Raw genomic sequence first — 17,956 nt, 5'->3', positions numbered from 1 at the left:
AGCTTAGAAAAAGCTCCCCACCTTGACTCTCCTAAATACAGCTAAGACAGGTCAGAACTTAAAACACACAAACCCTTGTTAAAAAAACAAGGGAAAACAAAGTGGAAACAAATATAAGAAGTGCAAGAAACCTGAAACACTACTTTTCTGACCCTCTCATGGCTAGCTTGCTCCCAGCTGTATTTTATGCAATAATTGTAATATTTACCCTCTGGGTGCAGTACAGGATGTCATCACGTTTTGAGTAAAACCAAGAGCTCCTCCACCAAGCTTGGCTGCTGATTAGTTAACTCCATTTTATTGTATTGCTCAGCTCTAGATTTAGTTATTTTTGGTTGTTGCTTACTTAATCAGCTCTATTTTGGTAACAGAGTTGAAGCCCCTACGTAATCCCAGTTTTGTAGAAGGCTTCCTGCTCTCCTGTTGGCTTAAGTCTCTGTCTTCTGTTGTTCATGTGAGAGGGCTTCCTCACACGTCTGTTGGCCTTCGTCCCTTCATACTTGGGAGTGAGACTTTGAAAGTCTCTTGCAGGCTCTGGGGGCGCTTATCATGTGTCCTTCAAGGCCCGCATGACCTGGCCTTGGCTCGTCTCTCTGATCTCATCTCCCTACCATCCCCGCTTCTTCCTCCCACAGGACACCCCAGGGTTCCCCCGACACATAGGCCTGTGCTGCGTCACAGCCTTTGTGCTTGCTGTTCCCTCTGCCTGGACAGAAAATAAGCTGGACGAAGAAACCCCTAGGTAGTCTTCTTTCAGGTCTTCGCTCAGATAACACCTCACCACAGAAGCCTTACCTGATGGCCTTTTATAAAACTTCTACCTGGGCCTAACTCTGCTTTGGAGTCCGTAGGTGTTACCAACATCTGACATGGCATCAGGCCTAGTGTGCTATATTAGATCTGCCAACACACTGTAGTCATTTCCTGTGCATTTTTATCCAGAAGAATTAAAGCTCCATGAGGTCAGGGTTTATTCACTAATGTGTCTGCTGCACCTGACGTTGTGTGTGGCACATTAGCTTATATTCAATGCCTAATTGTTGAATGAACGAATGAATGGATGGTGACTTTCCTGAATGTGAAAGGGCTGGGCCTGGCCATTTCACTGGAAGATCCCTAAATTTCAGTCTCTTTGGATCCTTCATTTGGGTTAGTTTTGTCAGCCAGAAAGAAGAGTCCAAGATGCTAGTGCTCTTGGAGATGACTGGGGTCCCTCAGGAAGGTGCCCCTATCTCCCTCTGTGGTTGAGGGATTAACCTCTTTGGAGGGAAATTCCTGGCTTATAGGGAGGAGGTAGAATAGGAATTGTGTGTGTGTGTGTGTGTGTGTGTGTGTGTGTGTGTGTGTGTGTGTGTGTGTGTATGTGTGTGTCCATGCATGCGTGCATGTAGGGGCTGGTGTGTAGGCACCCTGATTGCCTGTTTTAAACTCCATTCACACCCTTATTCTCAGGATGTAGTTGGTATCTCTGATTCCTAAACCATTCTGGGATTCTGCAGGGTATATCCCAGTGATATGCTGGTTTAATTGTTTAATTGGCTCTCCAGGGGAAAAAAACCCTGCTTTGTGGTGTTTGCTCATTTCCATGGTGTAAATACTCTCACCATAGCTGAATTCAAGCCACCATCACGCCATCACTGAATATACACTAGTATTTCCATCCTTACATACACAATAGATGGTAATAACTTTAAGAGCATAGATAATAGTAAAACAATTAGGAAGATAGGAATTCTGAGCATTTGTTACCTTTGTCTTTAATTTAATTGAGTTGAAGTTTACATAATTTAATTTTAAAATAATGGTAAATTTTAGCCAGCATGTAAAATTCCTACAGGTTTAGCAAGCAGCCTCAGAGACTGGTAAAAGCTGGTTCCGGCACATGTGTTCTCTTTCTTCAGAGTTCCCTTGCCCTTGTGAACTCTAATTTTCAATATCTTGTATCTTCTTTCTGTGTCAATTATCTTTGGCTCATCTACTTTCCAATTTCCAGAATTTTGTTGACTTTTTTTCTGCTGTCATTTGCTTTCTCATTCTCATTGTCCAATTGGGTTTAAGTCTTCCTGAGATCATCTACTCATTGCTATTTTAATGGATTTTTAGGAGGTAGTCAAGGTAAACAAACACCTGTGTTCAAAGTGCTTTGAAAAAACAGAGTGTCTCCAATTAGAATTATTTTTAACTTGTTGCTTATTTCATGCTTGAAAATGACTTTATGACTATGTATTCTTTGGCCCATATAGATTCTTCCTCTCTCTTTTTTAAAGTATTTTCACCTTTGAATAGTTTGTGATCTTGTATGGTTCACATAAATTTTTTAGTATGAAATTTACTTCATTAATTTCCATTGTTTAATGTGCTTTTGGTATGAAAATTGTTTTGTTTAGTACCACAGTAGTAACTCTATTTACTTACACTACATAGAAATCAGACATTAAACCATAATAAAGTTTTCAATTTCAGAGGTGTTTTTTTTGAATAAATGAATATATAGTGTTTTTTTAAATCTGTCAATATGTATTTTTTTTCCCTGAGTTTATAACTTTATTCTTAGTGAACTTATCATCTGCCTTGAGGTAGACGGGTGGAGGAGAAGGGATTTAGAATTGTTACAGCAGAAAAGAAAATAATTAAAAACAATTTTTTTTACTTTGAAAACAAAATAACAGTTTTGAAAGTCATAATTTATTGTGAAAAAAGGATTTTATGAATTCTTTCCTCTTCCCCTCTAGTAAAATCCGGGTTTCTATTATAATAGAATCCACTACATCTCCATTCTTCCCATAGCTTAGCTGTTTATTTCTCCTTCCTTTACAAAAAATACCTCAGTGTTCTTCTAACACTAAGCTTTTGAGTTTCTGATACTTGTTACCAAGACCTCTAAGTCTTCTCACTTATGATTTTTTAAAAAAGCCTAAACGTTGTCATTCCACATCATAACTGTTTATGATTAGCATATTTTGACTGAGAAAATACAGCCAATACTATGGGCTAAAGGATATTATGGATTCAGTAATACTTACGAGTTTTTATTTTATTCATCGCATCAGTATGTACATATACAATATTTGTGAAAAAGGAGTGCTTGCATGTCCGAGACATTGTTCATTCAGTGTAAAAATAATGCTTGGTGACCATACAAACTGGCAGATTCCTTAAAGTAACTTGTAGCTTCACCCTCCTGTTCCCAAACCCAAAGTTGCTTAGTTCACAGGTTGGAAGCCAGGGTTTTAGGTTACATTTTCCCCAGAGTCATTCTCACTTGAGTTTCAGTGACCTTTTTCTTCCCTTTCTCCAACACCAAATCACTGATGCACCAGCCTTATATCTGGTCTCTCTTCTTACTGCTGCCCTCCCTCCATTCATTCTGCCGCAGCCACAGGGATCTTTCTGGTTGCATCCTTTCCTTGCCTGAAGTACTACTACTTATGTGTCTCATCATGAGGCACAGGATACCTTGTTTCAGTTATACTCAGCTGCTTATGTTCTATAAACACATCATGTACCTTTTGCCCAAGAGCTTTTGTTTAAACTGGTTCTTCTAGCCAGAACAACCTTTCTCCTATACATGGCAAGCAGGTGCTTACCTCACATGTCACCTGTGAGAAGAGACTTCATTATTCAGTCCCCACAGTCCTGCCCAGTGCTGGCCACCGCTTTCCTAGCACCTGTAGCACTTTGTGCAGGCTTTGGTCATGGACCTCTCACGCTGTGGGCACGTTGGACAGGAACTTTCAGTCATGTTTGTATCTCTGAGTACCTTGCACATTGCCTGGCACACAGAGTAGCTGCCCAATCAACGTTTACATAACAGATTGATGTGCTTGAGACTAGCTACTGAATGGGATTCAATGTATTGTTGAGATATGGGAATGCAGGGGGAAAACATTAAAAAATTTCCCCAATTCTCCCTCCCTTTTAGTTTCTTCTGACATTTTTTTCTCCCAAATAAATGAGACTTTGTGTTTTTCTCTGATTGCAAAAGCAACACATCGCATAGTATCTGCATGGGCATCAGACATGGCTTGAATTCTGATTTTGCTTAGTGGCTGTGTTTGCACACAGTACGTAACACATTTATGCATTAGTTTCCTCATCTGAGAAGTGGGATTATTATAATAGGACTTCATAAAGTCATGAAGGTGAAATTAGGAAGTGCATGTTAAGTACTTAGCATGGTGTCTGGCACAGTAATTGCCAATAAATGTACACAGCTGTCATTGTTATAGCCCTTTTCCTTTTCTGCACCAAACATGACACTTGGATACAGCCGGAGCTTGTGGCCAGAGATCTTCTTGGGTTGCACTAAAACAAATCTTGAATCTAGAAGCCTTGGCGAATAACCTTAATCTTTTCTTTAGGCCAGTCTTTCTCCAGGGTTCACCCAAATCACAGAACTCAGAAGTAACTGGCCTGATTATGCTATGATATACTGACACCTCTCTCAGTGCACATACGTTGATTCACCCTATACAATGCGTGATTTAGGGCACTGAGGCTCAATCCTCTCCCTACTCTACCCCGTTTCAAAAAGGCTGCTCCGCTGCTTCCTGAAGAGCTGGTGCAGGGGCTCAGCACAGTGCACGGGCCACACCCTCAGCCCTTGCTGCAGGCTTCTCCCTTTCCTCCCGTCTTCGATTATGGCACTTGTCAAAAATCTCCTTCCCTCACCCACGACTTGTTCCTAGAACACCATCTACTCGTTTCTTCTCCATATTGTGACTGTCATACCCAGTAGTTCTGACAAGTGTCACCTTGATTTTCTTCAAAAAACTACACTTCTGTCCCCATCCTGTGAAGCCCCCTCCACCCCTGGAATCGCAGTGAAGACTATCTCCAGGAAAGCTCATGCCAGTAACTGGACTGCATAGCAGTAAACATGATTGACATTTTTCCCACATGCATACTTTTTAAAGTCATCTGGATTGCTTGCTATTTTCAAATGCCTCTTCTTGACAGAAACCATAGAAATCTGGGCATTTAATCTAAGTGCATCATGACTGGTGCTACCGAGAATTCTGCAAGACAGATGCTGTATGAGAGAGCCAGTCTGCTCTTCCTGGTACCATTCCTATTTCCTGTTGCTCCAGTGCTGACAGGCCCCTGCTGCCTTCCAGAAAGCGGCAGGCACTTTTTTGGGGGCATGGAGGGGTAAGTCACGACGCCTTCTCTGTTAGTAAGAATACTGGGTAGAAAATCAGGGTTTACCACAATTCCTATGATGGAATGTCATATAGCCATTTATTTTTGAAGAATATTTATTGACATGGGAAAATGCTCACAATGTTAAAGAAGGAAGCAGGATACAAATTTGTAAACACCACATGACCCCAGTTTTATAGTAAAATAAATTATATATGCATAAAAAAATACAGGATGTAAATACACTAAGACATGAACAGTGATTATCTCAGGATGGTGGGATTTTCCATACTTTATTTTTTTCTGAATTTTCCATACTTTCCATGATGAACATACTACTTTTGTAATTGAGTTGGAGGGGAAGGAGTCAGTACAGGTGACACCTAGCACTGGGAGGCGGCAAGACTGGTGTGGCGATGAGGGGCTGTTTAGTGTTTGTACTGCCTCAGCCAGTGTCCTGTCTTTAAGGAGGGTGTTCACAGCTGTCCTGCGCGCCTCACACGGGTGCTGGGTGTGTGCAAGGGCCCCAAGTGTCTGTGGCTTGTTTCTCTAAAGCACAGCTCAAGGGCTGATTTCAGGACACGCTCTTGCACGCCGTTTGGAAGGCTGGGGGGGATGTGGCCACAGAGTCCTGCTGTGTGGTCAGCCAGGGCGTTCTCCTCACCCTCGCTGCAGGGCACTGGAGCCAGGCAGATGTCTGCAGGGAACTGCTGCCCTGGTCTCTGACCTAAACGGCTCCCAGGTCCTTGTCTGAAATATAGTACTAGCTGTGTGGGTTTCCCACTCACAGCCCAACTCCGAGTCACCTCCCTGCTTAAAAAGTTCTTTAAACAGGTTCTGCCAAAATAGTTATTGCTTAAAATGGCCTGAGCATGCCCATGCTCCCAGCACTCCAGAGTCACAGGAGGCACAGCGTGGGCCCAGGTGGGCAGTGGTGAAAGGGTAGGAGAGGTGCTGGGAGTCAGGCTGGCCAGAGCTGGACTCTACTGTGGGACTTCGGGGAACTTACACTCTTTAGAGATGACCTCTCATATAAACGTGGTAAGGTTACAGAGACGAGACACATAAGGAGCCTGCGCGTAGTAAGCGCTCAGCAGATGTTGGTTCTCTCCATGTGCAAGACGAGGTCGCTCATCTTCTCCCTTTGCAAATTCTTTCTGCAGAAACTGAGCGTAAGTGTCCGGTGCAGGGAAACTTAAAATGAAACAATTCTTGGACAGCAGAGGAGCACAGCGCCTTAAACAGGACTCTTCAAACGCTTACTCTGATGCAGCCGGCAAGGTGGCACTTCATTACCACGCCTCCATTTAGGTAAGGCTACACTCGTGCCGAAGCTATTTGATTACAGAAATTATAAAAATACTTAAAAAATGCATTTGTAGAATGAAGTAACAAAAATACTTAAAATTCTTTTTTCTAAACTTTTAAACATAATCTAAAATTATGAATTGCCACGTTGCATTTTTTTTTTACTGTTAAAACATGGGCCAACTCACAACTTCAGCTGTTTTGGTGAAAATCCTAAGATGTGTAATAGTCATCCTAGCCTGTTATGTTTTGTCAGCAGCTCAGGGTCTCCCCTCTGAGCTCGTGGCCACAGTGTTGTGCCATCTCCTGGATCAGCCAGTGTGTCCTTGGGAACCACACCCTCCCATACTCGTGACACCCCAGGGCTCTGCCACCCCACCTTGCTAGCTGGTTTTCAGCTGCTTCCAGCAGCCCTGCCTTCCATCTAGCAGCCTCCTCCTTGGCCATTTTTTTGTGGGCCAGAAAGCCAGATAACTAAATATGTTAGAAAGTATGCAAATTGTAGAAAAGAGACAAAAAGATTCTTGAGGATCTCTTCAAGGAGCAAACCGCAAGAAATTCCTGACATCTTTTTTGGCAGCTCAAAGGCCTTTTAAAAAATTGCTGATCTGTTGTTTTGCCAGAAAAGTGAATTCTAGATAGTGACAGTCACTCCATGTACATTACCCTGTCCTTAGAAATGCTATTATAAGTGAGATAATGGATGTTTTTAAGCACTTTAAAAAAGCATAAACCGTGAAATACTGTTTATCCCACGTATCTATAAAGAAACACACACAGATGGCTAAATTGAATCAACCCCAATATTTTATTTAATTTAAAGTCTTAAAAGGCAGTGGTTAAGCACATTATCTATGTGTATATATATATATATGTACGTATGTATATACATATACATACGTACATACATAAAAGGAAACCAACCCCTTTTCAACTTTAGTCACTGATTAACTAGGCCCACTGTCTAGTGCATAATTCATTTTCTACTTCTTCATACGACCAATTCTAAAAGTAAAAATAAACAGCCTTAATCAGTTTAACAGTAACTATTTGTGTTTCTTTTTTTAAATAAATAAAGTTACCATTAAACTGATCACAAATAGTAGAAAGGTAGGGCACGCGCGCGCACACACACACACACACACACACACACACACACACACACTCCCCAATTTACAACGTGACGTATGAATGACCTATATGTACAAATGGGTGCTGCTGACTACCTGCCCCCAGCAGAGGCCGCAAAAGAACTCCCAGAACTCAGGGCGGCCCCATTCCCTCTGCTAGGTTGGAGGACATGTGTTTCTGGCACCCCGAGTTAGACCTCAGAATGCATGCTCCCCATGCAATGATACAGATGGGGGTTAGTTCCATGGTACTAGTGTTCAGGTACATGAGGGAATAAATAGGCATTTGTAGCTGCCTCAGAACTAAACCATCATTCATAACTCCTTATAGGGAAAAATGGAATCTGAAATTCTAGATAAGTGACATAAAAACCTTTAGAGTGTAATCAATTTGCAAGGCTGGGGCTGTGTGTGTATGTGCGCGCGCGCATTTCGTATGTTTATACAAAACTGAAATGGAAAGTGGGGCTAGGTTCACGGAGCAGCTGACTGGCTGCCATGATGTCGGTTCCGACAAGCCGCTGGCCTCGGCCCGCACTTAGCAGCTCATTCTGCTCCGCATGCGCCCCTGTCCGCCCGGGAGATCCGGAGGGCGCGGCTCCCGCGGGCGGGAGGAGGTCAAGGCTGAGGCCGCTGGGGATCCCGAAGCACAGAAGGGCCGCATTCACCGGGGGCCGCCTTGGCGAAGGAGGTCCTTCAGTTCCGTCCTCGTGAAATGGACTTACTTTTTCTGCTTTTAGCCCCTGCAATTCCGATTAACTGCAGCTCTCTATGAACGCCTCAGTATTGTGGAAACACAGGATCACCTCTTCAATATGCTGGATTCTCAGTACGTACACCGGTTCATGTGTTTCTAGCCGAAGCAAAGGCATAAATATTTTGGAGAAAAGGTTCCCCTGGAGCTACAGAGAGAAGATGCCGACGAAAGCAGTACCGGGAGCCGGGCAGGCGCCCTCAGTCGGTGTCCGAGCCGGTGTCCTCGATGGCGGGGTACTGGCTGAGCGCCTCCTCCAAAGGCGTCACCGTCCCATCAGGCTTCAGCCCCATGGGTCTGAGCAGCTCCTCTCTGGACAAGGAGATAAAAGAGAGAAAAACAGTATTCACCGGCATCACGCGCACTCCCCTCCCCCCGCCCAAGTACACATCCTTTTAAAAGAAAAGTCTTTAAAAACCCAAGTATTTTCCCTCAACTCTCTGTGTGTTTGTAACAGGAAAGATGAAAGGGGCATGGAAAGAAAAAGAGGGAGATAAAAGACTTCATTCACACAGGCCAAACCTACTGAGCCAATTAAAGGTATGAAAAGTCAAGGTCTAAATGGGCTCAGGACAAGGAGCAGGTCTCTTCTGTTTTTAATAATTAACTTGTTTTTTCCGTCTATGGATGCGTTTGGTTCTAGTAAGGCTGAAGCTGCCGGAACTCCGCCCGTCCCGGTGGGCCAGGCACACGGTTAAAGGGCCGACTCGATCCGCACGCATTTCATCCGGGGTCCGGCTGTCGGGTTTGACTGCCTCTCCAATCTCTAGCGATACTAAGTATTTATTTCAAATCAGGTGGCCTTCCCAACTTTCTCTCCCTTTTATTTCCTCCTCTCTCTCTTTCTTTCCTCCATTTTTTAAGAAACACCATTGCTTTTGTCTGTGGCAGTTTAATTATGGGATTGACAGCCATTTTAATCTCTTCAAAGCGCCCCAACTGCCTCTTTCAGCTAATCCAATTACATCTACTCCACAAGTTAAAGCCTCTTCTAAAGATGATTAATTATTGATTAAGCCAATCAAAAAGCATTAGGAAAGATTTAATCTTTTCACAGGCTCTTATTTATTACATGGAGATGATGGTGACTGTACCTGTCGAGTTGCTGCCTCTAGTCCTCCCACCCACAAAGGTCCGTAACTTGAAGAGGCACATGAGCTGCTCCAAGGAATTTCTCACAGAAACGGGTATCGCCCCCTGAAGACCTGTCTATCCCTGAGAAGCACCCCGCAGGGGCTGTGAGGGTGGGGGGCTCTGGGGTGAAGGGACGTAATAAAAGCTCCTCTCCCTCTGCCTCCGTGCTGCTGTCCCTAAGGCCAGCAGAAGGAGGGCTCCCTTCCAGGTGGGCCCAGCCACACGGCAGTGAGATGTGTCAGAGACGCAGCGAGACGCCCTGGCGAGGGGTCAGAATGGTCCAGGTCACTGGGTGAGCCAGCGGGAGCCTCGTCAGGCAGTTCTGGCACCAGGAGACTATTTCCGAGAGTTTGGAAATTTGTCTGGGTAATCTGTGTGGGTGGCTGGCTAAGCTGGGGCTCCTGAACGTTACAGAGGAGATGTGTTTCCTGATCCAAGAAGTGGGGTCAGAACCAAAGAACTTAGAGATCATTTAGTCCAACCCCCTTGTTTAGCAAAGGAGACTGACTTACCCAAGGTCACATCTAGGGGCAAAGCTGGACCTGGGACACAGGTCAGTGAATCTGAATCCCAGGCCAGTGCTCTTTGCAGCACAGCACATCTGGGTTACCTGCTCTAACTGCCCTGGAGGAGCACACCCTGGGTGCAGCTGATCAAACATCTGTTCAAGAACTACATGCTGGAACTACACATTATCCTGGGGAGAAATGGAAGGCTGGGCCCAGCTGCTGTCCTTGGAGTGGGTGAGACAACATACCGAAATAACTCAGAATGTAATGGGATAAATGCTGTAGCAGAATCAGGAACAAAGAGTTGTGGCAGCTCTGAGGTGAAGCACAGACCAGACTGGTCAGGGGGGCACCACCACCATGCATCTTGTGCCCAGCGAGGATGGCACAGAGCATTTCAGGTAGAGTCTGGACAGGGGTCTGTGTGGTCCTATCTACCTATGTGATTCTGTAGACCTTTCTGGACTCTCCTCTCATGAAGCTGTGAAAGGGCCCTGTTGGGAGGGGTGAGGTGAGGCTGCAAGGGTAGTTTGGGGTCTGGTAGTCCAATGTCTTAAATGCCAGGGAGGGATCTTTGGCAGCAGTGTGGCAGACACACTGGAGTAGGACACACTGGTGGCAGAGATGTCATTAGGATGTCACTGGAAGTGCATGAGAGGAGACAGAAAGCTGGGTTATGACTGTGCTTGTGGGAAGAAAAGGTTACATTTCTGACGTAGATCTGTGATCCCTGGAAGGGCAGAGGGCTGGTGAAGGACAGTAAGGGGTAGAAGGCTATGGCTTCCACTGACCGAGTGGATGGTGCTGCCATTCACTGGAGCAAGAATACAGCAGCCAGAGCAGATTTGGTGGGGAGATGCTGCCATCTTTCAGGACATGAAAAGCCTGGGGTTCTTGTGTGACAACCAGGTGGCAATGTTTAGTGTTAAGCCAGAAACAATCTGTTCCCATTAGAACTGTTTACACGGATATATACTACAGATTTATAGCACAGTCTCCTAATTCTGATTGTGCTGAAGACTTGGTGATATTGGACACTGTTTACTAATTTTTGATATAAAAAGAGAAAGGGACAACCTGCTGGGAATAATACATTAAAGAATAAGAAAGTTCAAAAGTCTAAAGGAGCTGGTGGACAGAGGACCCAGTAAGGTAGGGGAGGCCTAGGTAGCGGTAGGATCAGCAAATGAGAACAGAGGACTCCTATCCGACAGGGTGAGCTGCTGGGTGGACGCCCTACCGCCCCTGGCCGCTACTAACACTGCTGCATCTCCTGAACAGACGACGCGGCAACTAGCTACCAACTTGTACGAAGCAGCCAGTACTTTCTCACTGAAACCCAGGAGAACTATTTGACATCAATTTCGATTCCCTACTCCAATTTTACAATGGAAAGAATTAAGAACATTACAATAGTCCATGACTTTATGGTCAAATTATAGGAATTTATCTATAGAACAAAGGCCCCATATTTTATTTCTCACTTGTGAACTCTTTCTTGAGCACTTATTTTTTGGGCCCAGTCTATCACCCCTTCACTAATATGGAAGCTCCTCTGAGGATATGAATCATTTCCTTTTCCACATAGCTCCATGTGATGCTTGGACTTACTGACATTTCTGTAGGACAGGTGTCAGTGATAACCAGCCACATAATCATGCATTCGTGCAAATGAACTGAGGCAATAATGTGATGTAGTGGAAAGAACAAAAAGATCTACAGTCAGGAAGTCTGAAGTCCCGGCTCTTCCACTTACCAGCTGTGGGATCTTGGATGAGTCTGAGCCTCAGTTTCCCCATCTGTGAAATGGGGCTAATGATAATACTAGCTCTACCTACTTCCCGGTGGTGATATAAAGGAGTAACAGTAGTAGTACTAGCAGTGGTAGCAGTAACAGTAAGAATAATGATAATGTAGATGAAAGAGTTCTATGCACTGTAAAACAAGTCCTAAAAACTATCATTCTTGTGGTTTAGTGAAAGGCACATGAAAAGTTTTGGAGTCAGACAGACCTAGGTTCTAATCCTGGATCCACTACTCACTAGCAGGAAGGCCCTGAACTCTCTGAAGTTTAATTTTTTTATCTGTAGAACTGGAACAGGAATACCTACCTACCTGAGTTGTCATGAGGGCAAAGGTCATTATACATGTGACGTGTGGCGCAGGGGCTGGAGTACGGTGCACTCCCTCTCCTTTATGTGTTCATGGAAGGCCTCCCCAGGTTTGTCAGGGTACTCTTAGGGAGCAAGTGGGAAAAGAATATGCAGAAGCAAACGGAAGACATGGTCCCTGTCCTCAAGAAGCTTTCAGTCAGTTCAGAAGATAACACACACACACATTAAACAATATTAGAAGAATTACAGAACAGCAGATCAACAGGCTTGAGATGATTAACAGGCAGAGCCCTGCTTTCCTAGCTTAACAGTTTGCGGACACTCCCTTATTGTAACTGGAGTTTTCCCTTGCCCTGTTTGGGAGCAGAAGGAGACAGGGTCACTTACAGAGATCATGGACCCTAGGCTGGCTTTCCAAACCCCTGTCTTCGTGCTTCTGATCTTCTTCCTCTTTATCATACAACAGCCCACAAATAACACAATGAAATCTTTGATACTGAAACAGATTCACTCCCAAAAGGTCTGAGAAAACACCTGCTCACACTAGATTTTCATTTAATAAGATCTGTTGTATCTAGATCAGCAAGATGTGGACAGGGAATGGGAAGCACTGATGAACACCACAGTAATGTTATTCCACCAGTCATACTGGCCTTGCACATAAGGGAGGGACACAGGAGGCACCTTGTACAAGACAGACTCGGGCCAGACTGTAATAGCAGTTATGGGCGTGGATTCATGGGGAGAAAGCATCCCACAAGCAGAATTAGTCGAGCAAAGGCACAGAAGCAAGAGTTAGTTGTGTGCAGGGACTGGCAAGCAGGCAGTTTGGCTGAGATAAAGGAAAAAGAAAGTTCAAAACAGACACGGTGTAGGAAAGAGGATTTGAATGGAGACTTGACATCCTAGGCTGACAAGTCTGGATTACAGTAGAGGCATTTTTGCCTTCTATTTCAAGGGCCCTATATTTATGAATTTTTATTGAAAATAATTCTCATTACAAAGTTTGAAAGCTATGAAACAATATTGCTCTGACATATTAAAAATAAAGTGTTCTATCTTGAATTATTTTGTTTTCATATCCCTGGGTGTCTAGCACAGTGCCTTGCAGACAGATCCTCATTCAGTGTTTAGGAACTGAGTATAGTTGCTGCTGATATACCTTTCACCTTCACAGAAAAGGAAGGTATGGCATTTCATGGGACTTCTGATATGTAAAAATCATGACCAAGAGAAAAGCTACATCTTTGGGCAGAAGAGTCACTCTCATCTTCAAGATTTAAAGTTAGGAAAGGTATTAGCATCTACAGGGAATTCTGCACAATGTTTTCCCGAGATTTCGTGTTCTCCTTGAGAGTGAGCAACTTGAGGGCAGAGTCCATGTCTTACTGGCTGTGATCTGCAGTATCTGGTATAGGAGGGGGGCACACAGCAGATGCTCTGTAAATGTTTATTGAAAGAACACATGGATCATGGCCTAAATGGAGAATGGTAGAGAACATGTGTTGGGAATCATTCTGATATTATTTTAACTGTAATTATTTCCCTGATGGGCCAATGCCATCAGACATTCTCACAGTCCAGCAGAAGTCAGGTCCCCTTTGTACTGTACAGCTTGGAATTTCCAACCACTAACTGGTGTAGACTCAGCTTCCTATAAACGGCACGAGGAGGTCTCCACTAGTCTCCACTAACTTGTGTGTGTCCTTGGGCAAGTCATTTCCTTCCCTGGGCTTGAGTCTCCCCATTTATAAAATGAAAGGGTTGGACAAGATGATCCCCAAGATTCTAAGAGTCTAAATATTAGGCTACTAAATAATTTCAATCTTTTTAAAAGCTGCTAGGTTTTTCAGACACTAAAACTCAATACTGCTTAGACTTTGTTTCTAATAAAGACATTCAAAGCCTAAGAGTCAAAAACACAGCACCCTATCTAATTGTCACTGACATACACCAAGAGCAGAAATCCTTTCTGCAAAACTACTAGCAGACCATTAGAAAGATTACAAAAATAAATCAAAGCAATGGCAAGTATTACAAGGAAGGTAAATTCCATCATGGCCCTCAATAAGCAGGCCACTTCATGAGTTACTGGTCCTAAATTATGAAGGCCTTATCTAAAAAGGCTAGCTAAGTATCAGATACATATGTCACATCATGGTAAACGGAGATTCTATATACTGAAATGTGCATCAGGATTATGATATTCACATAGCAATGACTCCTTCATACTTACCTTCAATGCTACACACAGGCCTTAACACAAGTTAAGACTGCCCTCGTTATCACCAAAAAGTACGGTGATGTCTACTGGACAAAGAGCCCATTCTAGGCACTGTGACAGTATCATGGCGGGCTTCTCATCTGATCAGGCATCTGGCCAGGGAAGAGATAAGCCTCCAAGAATGTTCAACTGGAACGAAACATCATTTAGAAATTTGATCTTACTAAACGATAAGGAACCATAATCTTCAAGGGCTTGGCCAGGCACGAGGACACAGATAAAGCACGTCCAAGAAGGGAAACTCTATTTTGCCCCAGCCTAACCCTTGGGACTGCTAATGGAAACCAAAAAGTTCTTTCTTAAAGATTTAGAGGTGGGAGATTATGGGATTTACCATATTTTAAATGTTCTGGTCTTTTTCTGTTTTTCCCCCCAGATATATTTTAACATTTTCCTGAGCCACCATTTCCCTAGAAGGATGGTCCCCTGGGATGCCTGGGTTTATGTAACTTTTCAGAACCTTAAAGAAGGTCCTGCTTTTTAGGGTTTCTGGCTCCTATGTAACACCTTCCCCAGAAATGACAGTGCAGTATTGGGACTCAGATACTAACAAACCCAATCGCACATTATAGAGTAGGCCAGATGTGTATGTGTATAAAACACCTTGCCTGACCTGGAAGCAAGAGAATACTCTTGCCCACAGCACATGTTTACGTGCAGTACAAACAAAGCATTCAGTTCAAGTGTACTTGTTGAAAAACAGGACATAATTAAGCAGTTGGTAAATGCATTCTTGTTTCCCACTTGCAGATCTCCCAAGAGTCCCTTCGAATTTACCTATACGAGTTTCAGCTTCCCGCTTGCCACTTAGCTTGATAACGACTCAAAAACCATTCCCTTGTTTTCAAGGGCTCTTCTTTCTTGTCTGCTCTGTGTACTACAGGGCAGTATTGACACATGGAATTAATGACAGGGTCTGTAATGAAACAACAGTCATGCAAACACCAGTCTGCTCTTTTGATAAAACAGCATGTTAGAGACCTATTCACCTCCCTCTAATTGAGTACTGCATAATAGTTTCGATCCTTTTATGTAATATATTTTGTTCTATGATTAGAAAAGAAGAAAAGGGGGAGAACCTGTGAGGCACTGCTTCCTTCAGACACCCCTGATTAATTCTCTGTTTTTAATGAGGATGGCTGCTATTTAGGCAGGTTCTGTTACATACTTGTTTTGTTGACTTCTGCACAATGTACAACAAAACCCAAGACGGGATAATTGGGAACCATTTCTTTGGCTCAGGGATTCCTGCTCTTAATGTAAGGTTGGCTTGGAAAAAAGAACCTTGACATTTTAAATTAGCCATTTCATATTTAATTCCTTTTCACATTTGAAAGATAGGATGAGAAACTGGTATATAAATAAAGCATCTTAATGGCACAGAGCTTTTCAAAAATCGCCCGCTAGAATGGAGCCTGTGACAGCCCAGAGAAAGCAGCTCTGTAATCTTTGCTTTGATTTCAAGTCTGAGAGTGCATCTTAATTTCAAGATTTCACCATCACTGGAATAGTCTGCAATCCACTGAAGTACAATGGATTTCTCACTAACTTGCATACTCTTGCAAGTGTTTTTAACCCTTTTTGCTCACAGAAATAATATTACCTTTGCCACGGGCTAACATGCCAGTTACATCCTGTGAAAGGGTGCCCTTTGGGTTTGGACCCTGATCCTTTATCTTTCCCTGTACCTTTCATCTAATGGCTTCCTACTGCTGACTGGTTATACAGATCTTTCACTAAGCCACTACCCAGTAGGTAGGAGGGGTATGGTGGCTTTTCCACAGCCCATTCAAGGTCTTCCAGCTGTATCTTTCAAAAGACAATTTTGAAATCTTTCCCTCAGACCTCACCATTGTGCTTTGGGTACATCTGGGAAGGTAGAATATGTAGCCTAAAAATATCATTCCCAAGACAAATGGAAATAGCATATTGTCCTTACCATGTCCTTCCATTTTGTACATGTAATTAGGAGTTGCCCAAACAGTCCCATAGGGAAGCCTTTTAAAAGTTTGGTTTTCCTAACATGATCACATTAAATACAATAATTTGTTGAATACCTATAATCATTCTCTTTTCAAAATAATTAAGAGACCATCTATTAATATAGAATCATAGCGATTTTACTGGTGTACTTCATATAAAGTTCTTTTCTTTCACATAAGCTATTTAGCACCTGATCTGATATTTGAGAGGAGCTCAGCTATGGACTGAAAAAGCAGGAATACATTCCTCCAAATCTTAATTCTCTACTCAGGTAAACATGCTTATTGTCTGTCTTTGTGCTTTGCATTTATTTAAAATTTGGAATGTCTTGTTAAAAATAATCAGACTGACAAACTTTTGACAGCTATTGGTAATTTTTCAAAATAATGTAAGATCTAGAGCCTGAAGACTGAGTCCTGGCTATGTCATTCATCAGGTGCCTGATCTTGGGTCAGTCCCTTCATCATTGGTCCCATTTACTCTTCAGTAAAATATGTTGTGCCCTATCTACTTCACAGGGCTGTTTAATGATCAATGGAGATAATAAATGTGGAAACACTTTTTAAACTTTAAAGCACTATAAAATATTAATCTTTTATTATTTTTCTCATTTATGTTAGAAGATCACATGCAAAGCTTCTAAAAATTTGCTACCCACCTCACATTAAACAGCATGGTTAAGAAGATACAGAGAAAGAGGTTAAGGATAGTGCTAGAAGAATAAAATTCAGTTTTATCCTTAAGTGAAGGGTGTTCTTTATTATTTCTTGGTAATTTCTCTACAGAACTTTTCTATCCTGTTGTCCAAATTATTAAGAGGTCAGCATGCCAAACTGACCCTGTTGAATAAAGCAGTAGAAAATGAAGTTCTTACACAGTCTTTCCAATTAGAAAGACTTAAGAATTAGAGAAGGAGGGTCCAGAGAGCAAATGGCCAGTGAACAGTATTGTTATTTCATGTTTCTCTAATAGGCAGAAGCCATTTCAGCTAGTACTTAAACCCACAGCTCAAAGTAGTCATTCTTACTACAGAGTTAAAGGACAGTGACTCCCAACGGGTGACACAAAGGTAGCATGACATCCTGTTGGGGGTGTCTGGTCAGTAGAAGGGCCCTCTATAACCTAGATGTACAGTATCAAGTTTCTCAAAGTAATCCTTACCTGCCACTTAAAGGGTATACTAATTTAACTGGACCCAAGTTCCCTTGATTGAACTTTCAAGCAACTTTACATTATATTTTAATGATGTAGAACAACAAACAGTGTTGTCAAATCAAAATATCGTAAGATACAAATTTAAGCCATATATATAATCTTAAATGTTGTAGTAGCCATACTGAAAAAAGTAAGAAAAGGTAGGTAAAATTAATTTTAATATATTTTAACACAATATATAAAAAATATTTCAACATAAAATCCATATTCAACAACTGAGGTATTTTAATTCCTTTTCTTTGCACTGAATCTTTGGAAGTCTGAATATTTAATACTTACAAGACATCCCAATTCAGACCAAGTATATTTCAAGTGCTCAGTAGTCATTTATGGCTGGTGGTCACTATATTGGACAGTACAGACCTAAAAGACTTTCTGATATG

General features: G+C 42.6%; 2 protein-coding genes across 8 annotated transcripts in view; one reads left to right on the top strand and one right to left on the bottom strand.

Moving 5' to 3' along the window:
• Window positions 1-7,117, top strand: part of MTERF2 (mitochondrial transcription termination factor 2) — an 85,723-nt gene extending 78,606 nt beyond the window's left edge. The window contains exon 5 of the mRNA XM_037007093.2: window positions 6,306-7,117. Coding sequence (XP_036862988.2) covers window positions 6,306-6,346 — 41 coding nt within the window. The 3' untranslated portion in view covers window positions 6,347-7,117. The remainder of the gene's footprint in view (window positions 1-6,305) is intronic.
• Window positions 7,118-7,239: 122 nt separating this feature from the next.
• Window positions 7,240-17,956, bottom strand: part of RIC8B (RIC8 guanine nucleotide exchange factor B) — a 95,799-nt gene continuing 85,082 nt past the window's right edge. For 4 of the 7 annotated variants that reach the window (XM_073213789.1, XM_037007087.2, XM_037007085.2 and 1 more), the window contains one exon: window positions 7,240-8,646. Coding sequence is in view for 3 of the 7 variants with exons in the window: in XM_037007087.2 (XP_036862982.1) it covers window positions 8,535-8,646 (112 nt within the window). In the remaining 4 variants the exon portion in view is untranslated. Of the gene's footprint in view, window positions 8,647-14,327; window positions 15,292-17,956 lie in introns of all 7 variants that reach the window. The other 3 variants (XR_005058205.2, XR_005058206.2, XR_012121563.1) reach the window with 2 other exon arrangements.

This window comes from Manis javanica, chromosome 10 (genome assembly GCF_040802235.1).
Source record: "Manis javanica isolate MJ-LG chromosome 10, MJ_LKY, whole genome shotgun sequence".
NCBI lineage: Eukaryota > Metazoa > Chordata > Mammalia > Pholidota > Manidae > Manis > Manis javanica.
The sequence above is the reverse complement of the archived record's forward strand: the minus strand, read 5'-3'. Positions and strand labels throughout refer to the sequence as shown.